General features: G+C 41.3%; 1 protein-coding gene across 1 annotated transcript in view; it reads left to right on the forward strand.

The window, feature by feature from the left end:
* The window catches only part of iglon5 (IgLON family member 5), a 111,782-nt gene that overhangs the window by 71,636 nt on the left and 19,200 nt on the right, over positions 1-20,946 (forward strand). Inside the window, exon 2 of the mRNA XM_042490323.1 lies at positions 18,242-18,320. Coding sequence (XP_042346257.1) covers positions 18,242-18,320 — 79 coding nt within the window. The remainder of the gene's footprint in view (positions 1-18,241; positions 18,321-20,946) is intronic.

The following is a 20,946-nucleotide window of genomic DNA, read 5'->3' on the forward strand; positions in this document are numbered from 1 at the left end:
GATATGATTACAGACAGAGATAAAAGCAGGCTTCTCACTTTTAGCCAGCAGGGCTGCTAACTATTCAATTTAGTTTGGAGAGCAATTCAGTATCGTGAAGTGGATGCATTCATCATTCCTAAACCCCCAAGAATTTTGTTTAAGAAGTTCGGAAAATTTTAACATTTTAAAACATTTGTGGATGAAAAGTCAAGTCAATAATCGAGTCAATGATGAATGAGTAACGTTGATCAGCGCACGCCAACCTCCAGACATTATAGCCACACCTGCTGATTATTCACCTTGCACTTCATTTAGAAGCTGAAACCAGCCAAATGTGAAACATCCTTATGTCATATATTCTGTTCCATTAAGTGGATCCTTGAGACAATAGCACTGATGAAAGCATTGCTCGGGGTGCAGTACTGCGGGCAGGATTCTCAGGTAGTATTACTGAAACTTTACTTGCTAATCCTGTCTTATTCATGTAGAAATGGAACACTCTGTTACTGGGAACAACAAAGTTGTAATTTTGAGCATCAAATTGTATTCATGAACACACCCAAAGCCTACAAAAGTAGATTGAGAGAGTGATCTGCCTCTTTCTCTCTCAAACTCAGACCAAAGTGTAAAACCAGGCAGTTCTGAACAAATATAAAACAAGTTTCTTTTACTGTGCCATTTTCTCACCTACAGTGTTTTCAGAAACATATTTTAGTGCACTGTTTAGCTGTAAAACAAGAATTTTTGAACAATAAAATCTGTGATATACTGTTTCCTGTGTTGTAAAAACAGGGGCTGAATATATTTAAATCAAACTGTAAGCAGTGCTGATCAAATATGAGCTAAGATTCTGTAACTCGATTGCCTATTTCTCAACTAAGATGCCCTCAGAAACATATTTTAGCTAACTGTTTATCTGTAATTAGAAATAGTTTTGTATCAGTTTTAAAGCCATATTGTTTTCTAGGGAAAACAGATAAGCCCCTACGCCGGAGTGTTTATTGGTCCGGTGTAGTACAGTGTAATTTGGTAGTTGTAGTTAACTAGGTTAGCCATCCTTATTCTCTGTTTTCTCTAGTCATGTAGCACCAGTATTTTTGGCTTTCTACCGCATAGTGTGTTTTTTTTGTTTGTTTTTCTAAAAGACCATCTTTCCAGCAGTGAAATACTTCTTTAAATGCCTTTGTTTAGCAGGTTCAAGGTTTCTTTATTAGTACCCAACGGTAAATTTGCCATGTAGATGGCATAATTCAGCGTTCCAGAACAAGACATCACAGCAATATGGATTTAAAGGAAACTGAAATAAAATCCATTGAAACAAGTATCATCTAGTATTAAAATAGTATCAAAATACAAGAAACTCCTATGTCATCAAGTGCCTTTACATACACACACTCATCGACTCACTCCAAAGCTTAAAGTGCCGAGTGCATCGTCTTGCGCTCGCTTTGTTCAGTAGTGCAACAGCTGCAGATACTAAAGTATTTCAGTATTGTTTTGTTCTGCACCTAGAGGCAAACCAAAAGCCAGACTGAAGAAGCTGGAATTCACTATTTAAGGGATGGGAACAGTCCTGAGGAATTGAGCTGACTTACGCTGCAGCTGTGATGAGTAAAGAGCTGACAGGTTGAGCTAAGACTCACCTATAAGCTTACTAGCCAATTTGACGATTTGGGTTAGAGAGATTTTGTTCCTCAGAGAGAGGTTACCAAACCATGTCACAAGTGAAAAGGACAAAGTAGATTCAATCAAAGCCCAATCAAAGGTTTGATGATTTCCATGTTTACTTAAGCGTGATAGCAAGCTAACATTTGCTAATAAGCACTAAACACAAAGTGTAGCTGAGGCTGTTGGGAATATTATTACAGGGTGTCTGCAGGGTTTTAAAAAGTATTAAAAGTTAATTAAGTGATTAACTAGCCGTTGAACACAACTTGCTTGCAATTTTTAATAATATTTTAATATCGGCGTAATCCCTATTTCTTGTTTGGTAGCTCTCTCCAGTCCGACTGGCATGGGGGTAATGAGCGGGATACAACTTCTTTTGTTTTAATCTTATTTAATTAACACCAACAAGGCAAGACAGAGGACATCCAGCTACTCTGTTCACCAACTCCAGCACATATCAACCTGAGTTTGTTACACTCACACCTGTCTCTGCAGACAGCAGCAGGTAGTAACTAATGTTACTCTTACTCTCACTTGAGGCTAGGGGGACATTAAACAGCAACCTAAAGATACGGAAAAGAATATAGATTTTTTTAAAAAGTCCTAGTGATATTACTGAGAAATGAATAATTACTATATGTAACAATTCAAAATAACTTAGTAAGTCCAAAATGATAACATGGAATGATTCCTGCTAAAATAACCCCAAAAATACAATGTGTACACTAACCACGGTTACACTTATATAGTAAATATTGATTTTAACGACCAGTCTCAAGAAGACCGACAATCTCAAGTACTACAACGCTGCTACGTAGAGATAAACAAGGAAGGAGCAGAGTAAGGAAAACATCAACATTAATTTCAATTCTGACATTGTACCTCAGTGCATAAATGACTTTAACTGAGAAAAAGTCCCTCTGATGAAAGTGCAGTTAACAACTGCTGCAGGAGGTAATGTCTTCTCAAGAGTTGTGAGGTCAGAAAAGGTCTAACCAACAGAAATGACTGTTCTCCTTTTTTATTGCTTCATGTTCCTGACAGCCTCTTAAATCTTCCTGCTCAAGGAAAATACTGAAAAAAACTCATTATACTCATTTAGAATGATTCTTTAAAAAATAAATAAAAAAACTAACTCAGATAACCAGCCAAATGTAGATGATGAGGCATCACTCAAGGTTGTTAGCAGTGATGCAGTGTACAAAAGCAACAGTGTTGGTTTCTGTTCATCAGAAACATAGAGGCAGGAGGGTTTGTATTTTTGATTCACCAATTTGCCCTAGGGCCAAACTATTTTAAAGGGGGAAACTCAGTGTAGACTGGACAAAGATACCAATTTTTCTCAGCTGAAGGTAGCTTCAGTAGAACAAAATGCAAAGAAGGTTTAAAAAATGTTACAATTTAAGGACATTTTGTATTGCGAGTCATTATTTCTCCAGCTGACATCTCACTCTGCTCTAACAGTGCAATTCTAGGAAGCACATGAAATCTCTAGCTTTAATAGAAGCAGATGAGGCAGACTGAGTCAAATTGGGTACACACACACACACACACACACACACACACAAAAAAAGTAAATTACTTCATGGCAAAATAACTCCTGGAACACACTGAACATCACAGATTGATGATAAGTTACGTAAGAGTGTAAAAGAATCCGAGTGAAGATTTTTCCTTGAAAATATTCAGGTAATCTTCTCCATCTTCTCTTTGTTCAAAATTTTTTTTTTCTTCTCAATCAGGGCCTGAATGCATGAGTCAGGCACAATCATGTCTTGCTGGAGGTTAACCTAAATCTCAGGGGGTTGATTTCAATCTTTTCCCAGACTCTTGCAAATGTAGAGAATAAACATCTGGCTAATGTTTTGTCGGGTCATTTGCAGATGAAGTTGGTGCCGATGCATTACGGAGTGAGTAAAGATAATGAGACAGCTTGTAAAAAGGTTAGAAATTATGTGCTAAAAAGCAATCTCGCTATGACACAAACACTTGCTCAGTTGCTGAATAGTAATAATGAATGACATGTAAATTAAGAAAGCTGTCTGATAGTCTTTAGTGTGTTAAACTAAGGCTGTATGAAAAAATCTTTGCTACATTAGCATGCAGCTTAAAAGAATATCTCTATTTCCACTTCATAAAGCTTCTGTTAGTTTTGTTATATTATTGGTGAAATATTCCTTACAGCATCGAATAAGCTTTCGCTTGAGCAAGATTTATTGCCACACACACTCATTTTTTTCGAAGACTTTGACATTTGCAATACATCCTGGCAGCTGTGCTTGTTTTATTATTAATATTTCAATTTATGTCTCAGGAAGATGGCTACGTCTTGATGCCCCTTTGTTCCGTAGTGTATTGTATTCTGTAAAGTGTAAGACACTTGAAATTTTAATGATCATCCAAGTTTTTTGGGCTGCCGTTATCGACAGTAAAAACTGTCAAGGTGACAAAGCAGGCGCGTACGATACCTGCTTTTATTTTATTTTTTAAATGTGGGCATATGCATAAGGAATGTCTGCAGTCTTCACATGCTTATGTGTGCTTGTGGCACAGGAGTGAAATTGTTTTGCAGCTCATTCATACATGAGGGAGAGGGGAGCCAGAGATCATTTTCAGTGCTCCACATGAAGGAGCATTAATCCAATTCAAACAGCTCCAAGGAGACGGACCCCAATAACTTATGGTTACTTAGGAATTTGTTTATGTTTGTAACAGCGCACGGAAAGATTAATAACCTCCACAATGTGAATTATACAACCCTTTCTGCAAGGAAACACAATAAGAAAACACCCAAGAAACTGATGTGTAGTGATAAATGAAAGGCAAATTAGCCAGTGGCACTGTATTTAATTACACATTACTTCTATCACAGCTTTAGTTATGCCCCTGATTTCCTCATGCTCCTCGATAGCCCCGGGCTTTGGTAAAACAGCTTCATCAGTTACATGAGCCAGCAGATTCATCAGTGACTCAGTCCACCAGGGCTGACATAAACACACAGCTTTGCTTCGCCCCAAGTAACTGGCTGCATGCTTGTTTCCTCCTCAAACACACTATGACACCTTAATTCACCTTTACCTTTCTTTCTCATCTCTCTGTTCTTGATTCTCAGTATTTTTTTCTGCATGTCATACACAAGACCCCTCTCAGTTCTGCTCAGCTGCAAAGATTAAATGGGCTCTCTATCGATTGCTCTTTTCTAATACACCGGCCTCTCCAAAGAAATACCAAAAGCATGTCATCACCCGGGCAGCAAGAAGGGGTTGGAGGGTGAAAAGGGAGGGAGACTTGTGTTCAAAGTCGGGGTTTATTTTTAACTTCATCTTTGCTCAACAAGATGAAAAGAGAGACCAGGGAGCATGTGAGCGAGGCTATGGTGCTGTCGAGGGAACGGGTAGGGGCTTTCCTGCAATCGAGCAGTGGCAGCACGCCTCTGGCGCCAAAAGCTAGCCAGGGTGTCATCCACCTTCCATCTGGTGTGAGACAGGGATGCAGAGAGAAAGAGAAGGGCGCTCCAAGATGCGCTGGAGGAGAGTACACTGGAGCCTAGCAACCCAGGTAGCTCACAAAGGAAGATGACGTGAACCAAACTCCCCCGAACTTACAAACCAAGGCCCTGAGCTTGGTGGCGAGGGTTTGAATGTCTGCCACAAGCTCTCCAGCACAGCTGTAGCCAAGCATAACTGGCAAGGCGGCTATGTGTGCAGAAACTAGCGGTGCCGAGTCACAGCAGTCGAGCAACAATGGCAAGAGCTGCTGCGATTCAGAATGCAAATGAACCCCATCCACAGCTGTAAGGATGGCTGTGGGCACAGCCAGGCGGAATCCAACTGCACACAAACAGACGGAAGTATGCAAACACATGCACAAAAACACACTTAAACACTGCGCACAGATTCACAAACGCGCACGCAGCAAACGGATTTACACAAGCTTGCAAATACACATATGCACATTCATGCTCACTCGCTCTCTCTCTCTCTCTCTCTCACACACACACACACACACACAATGATGCTTACTTTGCTGTACTTGCCAACGTCTTAGTGCACTGCACCATGCCTCCCTCCTTTTTTCCTCCTTCTCCCATTCCGTCCCTCAGGAGCTCCCTCCTAAGCAGGTGTTAGCTGATTTCTGTTCCCTCAGGTAATTCTGTTTTGTTCTTTGCAAGCAAGTACTACTGCTGTGAATTATCCTGACAGCACCTTACTCCTGGGCTCTGGCCCTCACCCCCCCTCCTCCTTCCCCTGACTCCTTTTCCTCCCTTTCCCTCCTCCCTGCGCCTCCATCCTTCCTCCCTGCCTGGATCTCATGCTTTCATCCTAACTCCTTTACTAACCCCCCTGTGGTGCAGGTATCGAGACCCCTGAACGAGCTGCCCAGTGGTCCTGAACAACACATCAGCCCACCCGCACACATAAACAAACACACATGCATGCTGAGCTGGACACACTTTAGAAATGTTCACTCAAACACGCATGCCAGAAAATATACACACATGGACACACAAATGCTTAGATGCAACCCAGGTGCTCTCGAAAGCACCGTATTCCAGCAGAGCACTCAGTTATTTGTGCATTCTTTGAGATTGAGTGTGTTGATGTGAAAATGTCGCTGCTCCCCTGTAGCCAAAATGTTCTTCCTTTTTGTTTTGCTGTTTGCAAAAGGCGCAGACAAAGAATGACTTATTTTAGATTGCTCATTACCATGGCGGCTTCAGACAGTGGCTAATTTCCCTCCATTCACTCATCACAATTAACTGGTCTTATTACTCTGTTTGAGTATATTACATATTTTGCATATTTCCACAGAAATGTGTTATTATCAGTGTGAAATGAATGGTGTTGGGTGGAATTAATAAGCTAAGTCAGTGGTGGTGCCGTAAAGGATTGTGCGCCCAGAAAAATATCTAAACAAAAGCTAAATGAGATCTTTTATTCAGCTCCACATTGACTCGAGATTTTGTTGGAAATTCACTGAATGCATCATCAGCACATCATCTTTTGTCTTTGATGGAAATTGCATGATTTCGGCTCTTTCACTGTAAGTTAATGTCCAGATGAACAGCAGCGGCGGTAATTCTCAAGCTCTCGTCAAACTCTGTTTTTTTCCCATTAGTGCTACTTTTCAAGTGTGTCATAAATGACCATTGGCAGCTCGTATCGCCTCGTCGTCCATTTCACACACATACTGCCCAACACTCAACTGACTTTTTGATGCCTCATTCTTTTTGACTCCACTTTACAGCCAATGGTCCTATCGAAAATAACTGCTCCCATGCTATTACACTCCTTTGTCTCCTGTCACTATCGCCCGGTAATTGCTGTTTTTATTGTACCCTCTTAGAGGCTCAAGTGTAAACTATAGGGTAAGCCTCGCCACTGTGCTGGAAGCTTAACCGCATGGCTGGAAATGTTTGTTCAGTCTCACAGCATTTGAAAGAGCTCCTATAAACAGGGAAAATACAGAACAGCAGAGCATATTCACAGTTTTATTACATGGATTTTTTTTTTTATTTTGACATTATACTATATTAAGCTGGTCCGCCCAAGAAAAATGACAGAATCATAAGTTTCAGAAAATGCCAGGAAACTGTCTTATTTGTGCAACTGCAATTTGTAACAGTTTTGAAGGCAATGACAAATGATGCAGCCCAGAATGTCAGATAAAGGGATACTTTACCACACAATGTGTCATATGACAGATTTTTACCGGCTCTAGTGCCGTTACTCCAACAACAGATTGTACTTCCTTGTTAGGACAAGAAAATTATGGAAGAGGATCCTGATAGAGCTGTCCTTTTCTCACATCTAAACTTGCACTAAACTGGGATCACTTGATAAAACGAGGCAAGGCTGATCAAATATAAACCAAAATTCTGTTACTGCATTGCCTATTTATTGCCCGAAACATTTTTAGACCCATATTTTAACTTACTGTTTAGTTGTAAAATGGGATTCCTTGTTATCAGCCAGCTGCCATATTGTTTCTAGGCAGGAATCTCACATTAAGTCTCGCAGTGGGAGCGTTTATTGGTCTGTTGTGGTGCAGTGCATTCTGGTAGTTGTAGGTTTTCTATCTCTTGAGCATAAGCAAATGTAACAGCCATCACCAAATTATAAGACATTGGGCCCCTGGGCACAGATATGCAAAAGGCCCTACCACTTTCCCTACAAAGAAGCAAGAAACACAGACATTGTAGTGGCTTTGCCTTTTGTTTTCCTTTTTTTTCTTTAGTCGTTATGCATCTTTTGTTGTTTTGTGTCTCTTTGTAGTTCTTTTCTGTATCTTTGAGGACATTCTGTGTTAATTGCTGAGATGTTATTTTTTGTTGTAGTTTTGTATCTGTTTGTGTTTTTGTCTCTTTGTGGTCATTTTGTATCACTGGGGTAATTTTGCAAAATTGTGGTTGTTTTGTGTATCTTTGTAGTCATTTTGTGTCTTTTTGTGGTTGTATTGCCATTTTTTGTAGTTATTATGAGTCTCTTTGCAGTTCCTTTGCATCTACTCGCAGTAATTTTTAGTCTATTCTAGGTCGGTAAGTGTCTTTTCAAGTAACACTGCAGTTTAAGGTGGTCCCCTGGCACTTTGGGCCCCTAGGCCTGTGCTTGGTAGACCCATTCAGTAATCCCTCCATGGCCCCAGTCCTTTTACTCTGCGTTCTCTGTTCATATGGCACCAATGTCAAAACTATTTGCATCTCTCTACTGCATAGACAGACTAGTTTTATGAAAAGATCTTAATTTCAGCAGCTGAAATATTACTTTAAGTGTTGTTCAGTTGGATTTTGCACATTGTCATATGTTATTATAGATACAGATCACATAAATATATTCCCATTAATGGTATCCTGTGGAGTTTTTGACCACTACTCACGATAGGGAGCAGTGCTTTGAAGAGCGGGTCCCTGTTGTGTTTGTGTTTTGTAGATTACTAGTCTTTGCACATGAACCCAAAACACATCCCTGCCAACAATTTAACAATATTAAACATTCAGTGCTGAAATGGCAACAAGAAATGCACCAGACGAAGGCAGGGAAGGAGAAAATTACTACCATGCAGACAGAGATGTAAACAATGCAGAGGTTTCAAAAACATGAGAAAAATGTCTTTGCAAATGTTCTCCGAGGAGGGAAATTAAATCAACAAGTTTGTTAGACCTCAAGGATATACAAATGCATTTGGGAGGAGACACTGCATGTAAACATAATTTTGTATGTAAACATCAAAAAGCCTGAAGAGTATTTTTAATATAATACAGATTTTTACTTTTCTTTTCATAATGTCTGGTTGAATGGACAACAATACAGTGATAATAGATACAGTCAGTGTCTAGTCATTGTTAGGGGGTGTGGTGGGTGAGGAGGTAAACAAATCTTTGCCCAATTCATGCTGGGACAGTGCAGTTTTTAAACTTACATAAGAGACACAGTTACATTTACTTGAGCTATAATGAATTAAAATAATAGTACCAGCACCCTACAGCCATTAACACAATGATGTAAGAGACAAGCATTATGTTTAGTGAATTCCATGCACATTTCAAGATTGTATAGCACAATGTTACAATTGCCATTAGCCTTTGTTTTGATGATGTGCAATAATGTTATCACACAGGGATTTGCAGCCTCAACCACTACAGGTCTTTCAAGGCTCACAACTTGTTTCACCAGAGGCTTAACAATTTGTCTGTCTTGTCTTTCACTGTTTGGAAAAGAGTTATATAATTTTGCAAAATCCCAAAATCGCCTTTGCCAAACTCACTGGACTCCATTTAAAAAGCAAATTTTGTGTGTCTACAGCCAGCATATTTTCACATCAACCTGGGTGATTTAAGGGTTTATATCAATGAAATAAGAGTTGGTGATTGATAAAACAGTGGAAAGATGAACCAAGATGCTTTCTGTGGATTTGATCTTGTTTCTGTTGACTTTGAATGCAGTGTGTTTTATGATCATAAAATTTCTGTTAATATAAATGGAGTTTGGTGGGTTTGATGAGGGTGAGTTTAAGGCTGTTTCTGATTGAACAAAAGAAATCTTAGGTTTTATAAAGGTTGGTCTCTATAGAGACCCGTTCAATCAATTTGTCAGACACATAAATAATAACATTCTGAGCCTGTCAGTGGCAAAAACAAGCACTTGAGTGATTACATTACAGCCTGGCCGCTACTCTCCCTCAGTACTGCACCAATTAAAAGAAAATGCTATACCCATTAGTCACTCCCATTAGTCGGTCAAACACATGAAAATAGAGTCCAGGTTGAAAAATGCCCTTCAACTCTGGATCTTTAAGTTTGTTTGATGTGCAGACAGCCACATAGCAACTCTTCAGAATGGTATGAATACTTGTTTTCCCGCTTTGTCGTAAAGGGATATGACATTTTGTTGGCATTCACATAACTACCAACTGTATCCATTAGACACTCTATGAGGTATTTTTGCAAATATTTCAGCCTCTCCATCCATTGTACCTTTACCTTGTGTTTTTATCATAACACTAAAATGTGAATTTACAACTCACACTTAGAGAGTGCCAGAGAAGGCACCATGTTGATATTTGTATTCTGTTCCTTTTTTCTGCTTATAAAGTACGTTATTGTCAGACGATGCTAGATGCAGAGCTACTTGGGGTGAATCAGTATTTAAAGCTTCTCTTATAAAACAGTGACAGCACTTGCCCACAAATCTGTCAAATTACCAGTGCACAGGGTGTATTTAGGGGAGTCTACAGGGCCTTGTGTAAGGCGGACGTGTGTGTGTGTGTACTCACTGGGAAAGGAAGTAACAGTTTAACTACTGTATTGATTTCACGAGTGCTAAGGGGTTTAGGCGTCAGTCCAAGGAAAATGGGGGGTAAAGGAAAGCGAAGTGGGGCTCGTCCCTGGTTTTAGCACGCTCGGCTTTTCTACCCGGCCACGCTTGATTCAATGGTAAAGATCTGTGGCTGCCCATTGAAGTTGTACAACTGCTGCATTGAGTACTGTATGGCTCCGTGCACTCTGCAGTGCTCTATTGATTGATGTGTGAAGAGGGATTAGCGGGTGGGAGGGAGGGAGTGGAGGAGAAGCTGGATGAGAGGGAGGGATGGGCAGAGCGAACCAGAGGCAGAATTGTGGATGCAGCATGTGTACAATAAAAAAAGGGGCAGATGTCACATCTTTGGTAAGGCCAAGTTTGACACCCGAGGGTTATGCCCTGCTTTTCTGTAAATGTTGATGGTTTTGACTCACTGCTGAGATCATGCTGTGGTAGCAGTTTTTTGTGTGTCATAATGGTTGGAATATGGGGGCCAGTAAGGCCAGCTAAATATATGACCTTGACAAACAGCTAAATGTCCAACTAATCCTCCTGACGCCATAAAGCTCAGACACACCACACCATCGTCAAAGAGTTGGTGGCGATGTTGGTCAACTGTTGAGTTGCCTCATGTTGCTCATGTTCTGTGCCGACGTGTGAGACAGTAACTCACCGTACCAGCAGGCAGCAGTATCCTGTATTCGTAATTCAAAAAGGGAAACCGGGAGACTGGCGGGACGGATTCAAGATGCTTGTTAGCCTATTAGCACATGAACAACATGAGCTACTGTTGAATGAACAAACGCTATTTATCATGCCCCAACAAACAACTACAGAATTTATTACTAACCATTTCTGCTGAAGAGCTCAATGACTAAAACAAATAATCGTACATGGCCTTATGATTTTAGCCATATACAGCTTTCCTCACTTTTGTTAGCTAAACTGTCAATCAGAGTGCTTTTATTTACGAACTCCACTGTCCACTGTTCCACTGTCTCCACAGTCAATTCAACATGCTGAATATGCAGAAAAAAATGCAAAAACAAAGGCGACAGACACCCACCGACAGTCCAACATCAAGCGATGGCTGACAGTCGTCTTGGTGTGTCAGGGCTGTTATAACTTCTGCTCACCAGAGCAGCTAATGTCAAAACCAACCACAGGTCACGTAGACACTCATTTTATTCATTCCACCACATTCCTCCACCAGGACAAAAAATGTATTTGGTCTGAGAAAGGGGAAAAATGACTTTACCAAGCAGATTCAAAACAATTCATTCACCGTGACTTCTGACATTTCTTAGATTTCCTGTCAAGTGGAATCCTGCTGACATTCATTTTGCTTCACCAGAAATTGCGCCCTGCATATCCATCTTGTTGTGCTGTTTGAGCGCAGCATCCAGGTGGTTTCTCACTCCTGGCCCATCACTCTCTCCCTGCTCTCCCATTGCTCTGTCCCTGACAGGTGGTGCTGAGGGTGGAAGGAGCCAGAAGGGGAGTCAGGGATTTCATCAATAGGGAGTGGAATGAGTAGTGGAGTGAAGGAGAAGAGGGGAAGGAGGAGGAGGGCAAGAAGATGGGGCTTCAGAGGGGTGGACATGAGGTTGGATTTGGGCCGTCTAGAGTTAATGGGATCAGACGAGGAAGAGAAAGGGATATCTGTGCCAGTTAATGTTTAATCCTCCACCCCCAACCCCTTGTCTCCTGCCTTGGGCTCCTGGCATCTGATAATCCTTGGGCTGCCTCTCTTCATCATCAAGGTGTCGGAGGGAAGTGCCTCTGTAAATATTTAATTGGCTGCAGCATGCCGGTGTTAATTATGCGGGTGTGTCTTTCCATTGCTTTGCTCTCTGCCCCAGTGTTACAGACTGTGTCCTCGCACTTTCTTTGCCGTTTCACCGCTGCTTCTCTTTCTGCTACTATCAACACCACATTATTATCACCACTGCTGCTACAACTACATCTACTATTGCTGCTACTACACAACATCCTGTAATTCCATATTCTACTACAGCTTTACCTCGTTCTCAGTGACTTTCTTCTCTTTAGGACCTCAGCTCACCCTGGCTATCTATTTTCACCTCTCCCTTCTAACCTTGTGCAATGCCTCTCTCTTTTGCCTTTCAATTTCAAAACCACGGCAGCCTCCGTTAAAACGGATTATTGTTATGGGTTTCATTATAGCCTCCGCTGTTATCCGTCTTGACGCCAATCATGCTTTCAGAAGTAGCTTTGCCTCCTTTCTGTGTTTATTTGATCGTCAAGGGCAACGCGAAATAGATGAACAGTACAAAGACAGCCTTGCAAGGACTACGCAGGCTAAAGTTGTACAGCTCAATAGAGCTCTACTCATAAGTGTCTGCCAGTAGCAAGTGCAATTACAAACAGGCGCATGTAAAAGTCAAGAGAATACAAATCACATAATAGATGTCTCATGGGTACTGAGCAAGCAGCCTTGCAACGCTGCAAAAGACACAATGCAGGAGAGTAGAGAGACAAAAACACTGGACCACAAGAGGAGGGAATTATGCGAATGCCTTCCTATGGGCCAGCAATAGATAAAGCGTTATCCAAAGATGAGAAAAAAAGATCTGTGCTTTTGCAGGGTGTACATTGCAGCAGCTGAACTGATTGACAAAGACCTCCCGTATAGGTGAATTAATGGTTGGCTGGCCCAATGTTTTCCTGTGTGTAATCCCTCAGGCGTGTCCATAAAATTTTATTCTCTTAAAAATGCCAGACAAGTCTAGACCCGAGGCTCAATACCATGTGCAGACAAAAGCTTGACGGGGGTCGTTTGGACAGAGTACAAGTGTGTTTGTACATGTATGGTATGGAAATGTGGGCTCCTTTTGTGTGCCAAAACAGCAGGTCATAGCAAGGACAACAGATACCAGTGGCCATTACGGACTGTATCTGCTGTAAACAACAGTGAGCAGGGAAATTTAATATGCCCGTGACCACCTCAACACCAGGGCCTGATGCAGTGCTCACCAACTACACTGGTGGTTATTTATCATTTCTCAGCTTGGTTGTGTTTTTATATAAGCTCAGGATTTTCTCTCTCATATACAAAACCATTTTTGTTTGAGAAAAGTATCGCACTAAAGCAATAAAGACAAAAAGTGTTCCTTCGGAATTCACACTGTTGCATTTCCGCATTTAGAGTCTGCAGGGTAGTCGGTGGTTTAAGCTTCCCCGTTGGCAGGCACACCCGTGTTACTAGAGTGTCAATGGGCAAGACTCCTGAATCCCCCTGGTGGGTGCAGTTCATCGGCCTGCATGCTGAGCCCCAGGAGGGAGCAGAGAAAAAGCAGAATTTGAGATAGGGATCAATAAAGCCAAAAGTAGCTCAGGAATTGAAAGTGATGTCTGACTCTTCTGTTTTGGCCATGAAACAGCACACTGCTGGTTGCTCTCTGGGCTCATTATTGTTCTGTTTGATCTTTTGTGTTTGGCCAGCAACATTTGAATTTATTGCCTGAAAGGGATAAATCACGATGATTACATCAAAGGGTTTGAGACACATGCAGTCATTCAGCCAGATGATGTTTACGACCAGCACCCCTGCTCTCCCATTAATGAGATGCTGCAGATGCGCACTTCATATTCCTTTATCTGTAGAAGCAATAACCATTATAGTGTTAAATTTGATTTGATTGCTTTAGCCAATTTTGACAACGGAAGACTGCTGTGTAGCATTCTTGACGGAAAATCAAGCACTCAGAATCTCATCTAGCATTAAAATTTTTACCAAACAAGTGATCATTATCAGACAATGACAAATTTTCTTTAAAATAGTAAACAAAAAAGTATCAACAAACTAAGAAATTGTCCTGCTAATCACTCTGGCAGCATGGCAATGTTGGTCAGTTAGTCCACCAATTTTGTCCAGACTAAAATATGTAATATTTCCATGACTTTTTGGCACAGATGTCCATGATACACAAAGCACAAATCCTTGTGACCTCAGTGATCCCTTAGCTTTTCATCTCGCGCATGCATGACATTTGTGGTTTTGGGTAAAATATCCCCTGACTCTTCATCTTGTGCCATCATCAGGCTAAATTTTTAATTTGTCCAATATCCTACACTGATGACTTTTGTATAAGCTTTAGTTGTACTTTCTATCAAGTGCAAAGCATCAGAGGTGAGGACTCGAGTCAGACAATTTGGACTCACGTAAGTCTCAAGTCACAAATTGATGACTTTACTGCAAGTTGACTAGTACTAGTATGCTGCACATCAATTCAATTCCCTTAATTTTCTGAATCAACTAAAATTAAGACTGTTTATTTCCAGCAGGTCAACATTTAATTCTCGAGATCCACTTAGTTTGAGCCAATCTGACAGCATCCAATGAAGCTGCAGGGGAGAACCATAAAGAACTACTGTTGTGTTGAGAAAAAAAGACACCAAAATCAATATAATTTGCATAGAAAAACTATACACAGTGGTCAGCAACAAAAAAAATGCAATATGAAAAATGTATAGTACTCAAAACTCAAAGTTTAGGACTTGGGACTTGCCTCAGGACTTATCGGTGTTGACATAGGACTTGATTCAGGACTTCCCTGTCTAGAATCGGGATTTAACAGCAAAACAATGTCTTGGTCCCACCTCTGCTATGTAGCAAATGTTAGCAAGCTAACACGTTGAAGTAAGATGGTGAACATTACAATACTAAACATCATCTTAACATTGTTATTAACAGCATCTTTTTACAAAAAAACACTGCAGTACAGTCTTGCTTTGACACTTTTAGTCTTGTTATTCAAGACACCCAATCGATTTATTCTTATGCACCTTTGCACCTCGCGTATAGGCTACATTTTTGAGGTTGTAAGACGTTTCGCAAGTCGCTTTGGCTCATCATATCAGGAGTTTAAATTCGAGAGTGGAGTCACAGCAATGGTAACACAAAAAGAGATTTTTCTTTCCATTATCTGTGCATGTTTTCATGACTGTCTCAGTTTATTGTCAAACTTAGCTATAATCAGCAGCCAGTTCCAGGCATATAGCCAGTTTACAATCCTGAGGGTTTGGGTTATATGCATTGTGGTCTGCTTTCTATTTTCAAAATTGGTGCCAAAACAACGTAGTCCAGCTGTAAAGCAAATATTTTTACACAATAGCTTCTTACGTGATGCTTTGCTAGAAAAGTGAAAAGAGAAGCATGAATGCCAGCTTTTGTCTCAGTGGACAGAGGTTGTCTCCCATTTCTCAAAGACACGCTGGGCCTGTTTGTTTTAGACAAGCAGTTGATTTTCACATCATTTTCACTTCTAATGAATACTTCTACCTATGCCATGGTCAAAGCAACACTTCACTGTGCACTGAGCATTCAGAGTGACTGAGAAAGGTCAGTAGGGGTTAAACAGTAGTGGGTGTGTGTGTAAATCAGGAAGAGTGGTGCAAGATATCACTGTGTGTTTCTCTGTGTGTATTTCGACTTTGTGTATCTAGATCAAGTCACATTTGTAATTTCCACGAGGAAAGTTAAGTAAATCTTTGTTTGGATTGTTGTCACATCGATGAGTGTGTTTGCATACGTGTGTGTGAAATCAGTGCATGTGTGATTGGTCCTGTGATGCAGTGCGTGTGAGAAGAAATGTGAGGCTGAGTGTGCTGACCTGGTTATCGTGTTGTGCTGCGTCTGGGAGTGGAGGCAGGGTGATACAGGTTTTAGAATGCGAGGTGCCAATCGAGCTGTGAAAATGGGAATTGAGTAGGGAAATGGGAATTGCTCCCCGCTGGTTTGTAACCTTCGCAATGTTGTTTGGAGCATTCGGCATATGCATTCATCATTCATTCAATCAAAATGTGTGCGTGGCGTGTGTGTCCCACTGGTTACATTATGTGATCGAGAGCGTCTTTTCTCTATGTGTGTGTCTGTAATTGCGTATGTGGGGTAGTGTGTATTTGTGACAGCATGTCACTCCCGTCTCTGAGCCCCAAGCCTTGGAACTGAATTGAATTAACCTAAATAAAGTCTAGTGTGTAGAGTACAGAGCACTTGAAATGGAACAGCTGAGGGCTTGAGCTGAGGACTGTCTCAGTCGAAGACAGGAAGCATGAGCACAGCAATGCTATGCAACATCACTCTGTATAAAAACCACAGATAAACGAAAGCTTGTGACAGTTTTTGAACATTGGACACAATAGCTAATGTGTTACGCCCCTCCCCAAGGGTTTCAGAGAGCAGAGAGAGAGAGAGAGACGGAGCCAGTTCTGGGATCCTTGGCCGGCCTAGATAGCACAGCGGCAGCGGCAGCGGCAGCACCCATTAATGCGATTACAGCTTTTAGTGGGAGATTTTCAGGGCCAGTTTTCTTTTGAGGCGTCATTAGTTTGTCCTCCTTTCTTGTTCTGCATCGGTATGTCAGCAAACAAATGCACACATTCACACAAATGAGCAACAGACGGCTCAATACTGTAACTACTTAAACTCAACCATGAGCAACACATGCACTGGTGCACACATATAATCATGCACACACGAATACATGAATACATAATCACAAAGGAAGCTTATGTTTAGTTTGGCATATCTACACAGATATGCCAAACCACACCACCTTCACAAACTCACACAGGAAAGTACGAGCATGATGAGTCTTTATTCAAGAGATGATTAATTATTATTTAGTGTAGTTGGCACATCTCTGGACTTTTTGCTATGCAGTTTGAAAACCTTTTGATTAGCAATCCATGATGTGCATGATAATTCTGAAGCCTCTCTCATTATTCTTTGTAATCAAACCCTGATTCCTCAAAGACCCTTTCTTTAATTTAAAACCCAACATTTCCTGTCCGTTTAGTGCTGCACTGCCGTCATTTTGGGTCTTATCTCCCAGCAGATTCTCACTCAGCATGCTTAACATGTCTTTGACTTTGTGCGGCTATTTAACAAACCTTGAGGTGCTTCTAAGCTCCACACTGCACCGGTTTCGTTTCATAAAGTCACCATTTATTAAACCTCAAGGCTAGACCACAGCAAAAGCCTATTGGAGATATTGAGGTCATTTTGCAGGCAGAGGGAGAAAGAGATTGTTGGAGATGGGGGGGGGGGCACAAGCTGAGGTAGCCGGTGTCATGCTGCTATTTGGCAGAGTTTAGATGGAGAGGGCCAGGTTTCGTACCAGGGAGCAGCCAGCCTCAGTGGGCAATATCACTGGCAGCATATAAGATCTTTGGTTATCTTTGTTTGCAGTCCAAGCAAGTTCACATAAAGGACTTCAAACTGTTTTAAAGTGATTTTCTCACCTGAGTGTCTGAAACACATCTCAGAGATGCCAAGTTTGTACTTCCACTTCTGCTAATGGCTCTCAGTGTGTGTGTCTGTTCTTGTGGGTGTTTGTGCTTTTGTAAGCATGTGCCTCTGTTCTCCGAGTGTGTCTGTGTGTGTGTATTGGTAGGCAGGATGAGCATCCCTTCTGTTACCGTTGCTGTCCCTTCATTTCACGCTCCGGCAGCTCCGCGTGAATCCTCTTCCCCTGGCTCATTATCAGTGCTGTTCAATGAACGCGCATCCCACCAGAATGCAGGGTAAAACCAAATCATTATTCAAGTATGGGGGTCAGTGCAGACGTTGTGACTCTTTTGTTTAGTATATTTATTACTTTCCCTTCAGAAATAAGTAGGCAGGATGCCGAGCACATCCCCGCCCCAGCCTGATTCGGCGAAGTAGTCGATTTCTGAGCACCTGACCTGAGATTGATGAACACCAGTGGAGCGTCTGGTGCCATTATTGGATGCTCATTGGTCTCTTCTCTCATTTTTCTTGGCAGCGTCCAGCGTGCACGGAGGAGAATTCGGACACCTGCCGGACAACATTACAGTGTTGGAAGGAGAAAGCGTCACTTTGAGGTAACACTTGATCCTACACCTGCACCTACTAATTACATGAAAAACATGTTTGTGTTTCCCCCCACCTGTCATTTTGATGTAATTGCCAATTCTCTGTCACAAAACTTCAATTAGGCATCCTGTACCGTGCCATATTTTCCAGTTCTGTCTATCTTATAGCTGATTAAATGATGCTACAGATGTCGCTGGCATCCTCCCGTCTGTCTGCAATCACCTTTTACATAGATGTGATAATAATGATGCACAGGTCTGCTCGGTGGGTGGACCTCCTCTGCTGCCAGCCCCACCTGCCTAACTGTGAGTGATAAAGTAGAAATCACAGTTTTCCCCGGCTCCCAACCAAGCAGAAAAACAGCCAACTTGCTTTTTTTCCCCTCGCGTGGATGTGACCTGGCTTGGCAGTACATTCAGCAGCCCAAAAAGTCCAAGTCAACATTACTTCCATCACTTTTAAGCCTACACCTCTTCAGATCTGTGAACAAATTCCACTCTTAGTTCCTTTTTTTTTTCTCCTAAAAGAAGAGCGGGCCTTCCACTTCAATTACATATTTCATTCCGAAGCCAAACACGATTCTATCAATATGTGTCAACATCAACAAGTCTCTGGAACTTGAAACTCTGGAAATCAGAGTCAGGATGCTGATAATGTCATCAAGACACGGAGCCTGAAGATGCTTTGACGCTGCGAAGACGTCAAAGCTATAGAATTTATCTGCGTGTTTTCGTACCAAAAAACTTTAACCTGAATGCACCTGGGTGGTAAAATTTGTGCTTTCAATGTCAACTTCTATTCCTGAGCAGCAGTTTGGTATCAGCAAAGCTGTGCAGCAGTGTCACGTTACGAGCGTCTTTTTCTTGTGTCCGTTTCAGTGTCGCCAGCTTTCATGCCATTCACCATAACAGAACACTCTTACATTATTCAAGACTGCTCTCAATCTGGAGATCGTGCTCAAGACCACCTTTTGAAGGAACTCAACCACATTTTTACCAAGTTTTGTCTCAGTCTCAGCAAAAAAAAAGACTTGGAATTCGATTTCAAGACCACAACTGTGGGGATATCACTAAATTGCCTGTGCAAAAAAAGAGTGATGAACAAAGATGGTTATATGGACTTCAGCTCCTTCGTGTCTGTATTTGTTTGCTCATAGAAAACAAAGGACGCTTCCCACACATAATATTCACATCTGCAACGCCTTTTGATGATTTTATCAAGACATTTCTCAGCAGCACCCTTACATATACACACACTGGACAGACACACACACACACACAATATGGCAATAAAATAGGTAAATGAAGAGGAATGAATTTGTTATCACTGGGTGTTTTTTATGGGCATGTGAATCTCTCACATCGGTTTGAGTGCCTAAGGTTTGCATGTTCCACATTTTATTGAAAGTGTGTCCTGCAGAGTGGGACTGGCACTGGCCTGGTCTTGACTTGTTTCAACCCCTCAAAGGACTTGTCTCAGCCTTGATACACTCTGGTTTTGGTCAACCTTGTTCTCTATTATGGTGATCGGGACTAAAACACTGCATAAAACATACAACACTGCTTGTGGCTCCTCTACGTGTTGCACAAGTCTTCATGTTTTATCAACTGAAGTCTGCGTTTCCCTCCAAGAGTGTCTTATATGAATATTTTTAAAGATGAAACACTGTCCAGTTACTCAAAAGAAAAAAAACACAAAGATTGGAGATTTTTTCATAGCAGAAATATGTTTCCCTGCTTTGCTCTTGTTAACCATGTCACAACTCAGGCTTGTGTTTGGAGGTCCCCTGCTTTAAAACATACGCAAAGGTGCTCCACATATTATTTTGGAAGTTTCACAGTACAAAACACAGCCTTTATAGCTTCTAGCTAGAAATGTGGTGGCATATTTTATAATCAGATGTATAAGTTTAGTCTGCACTGAATGGCCAATAGCCGACAAACAGAAGACTAAACAGCTTTATAAATAAACTCTATTTTCATGTAAAATCACTTTTGCCCAAGTGGCACAAATACTTGTGTTATGCTTGAGACAATGCTGTTGTGTTGGCTTTGATGCGGGCCATTAAGAAGAGGCACATTTGATGCTATTATGGTGCTCATTTCCTTTGGGCCTGCAGTCCTGTAGCAACATCATCAGTGGAGAAGTGATTAATTTTAAAAATAGATTAACAGAGTGTTTGTAAACAGATAATGAATTTTTATGGTGGGATTTCTTTAAGTATTGTCACTTTATAGAAACCCACCAGCCACGAACAGAATCTTAATCATTTTTTTTTCCTTTTTTGTTTTTTTCTTTTATTTTCAAAACTGTTTTGAATGGTTTCATCCTCATGTCATGTGTCCACCTGAACGTGAGTCCAGTGCCTTTTAGCCTATTTGTTGAAGACTTCCAAACTTCCTCAGCACTGAGGCTTTTATGCGTTGTGGTGTCACTGCCGCTGACTTGGCAGGTGATCTAAGATCTACCTCAACAGTGATATTTATCCAGGTCATATCAATTAAACATGAGGACTACAAAGGCATGGCCTCATAGTGAGCTGAAGCTGGGTAAGGACATCTAGTGGTCAAGACAAGAACTGAAGTTACACCTTTGGATCATGGTCCTTGTTTTGAGGTGTGCCACATCCTTTGA

Source organism: Plectropomus leopardus, chromosome 7 (genome assembly GCF_008729295.1).
Source record: "Plectropomus leopardus isolate mb chromosome 7, YSFRI_Pleo_2.0, whole genome shotgun sequence".
In the NCBI taxonomy this organism is placed as follows: domain Eukaryota; kingdom Metazoa; phylum Chordata; class Actinopteri; order Perciformes; family Serranidae; genus Plectropomus; species Plectropomus leopardus.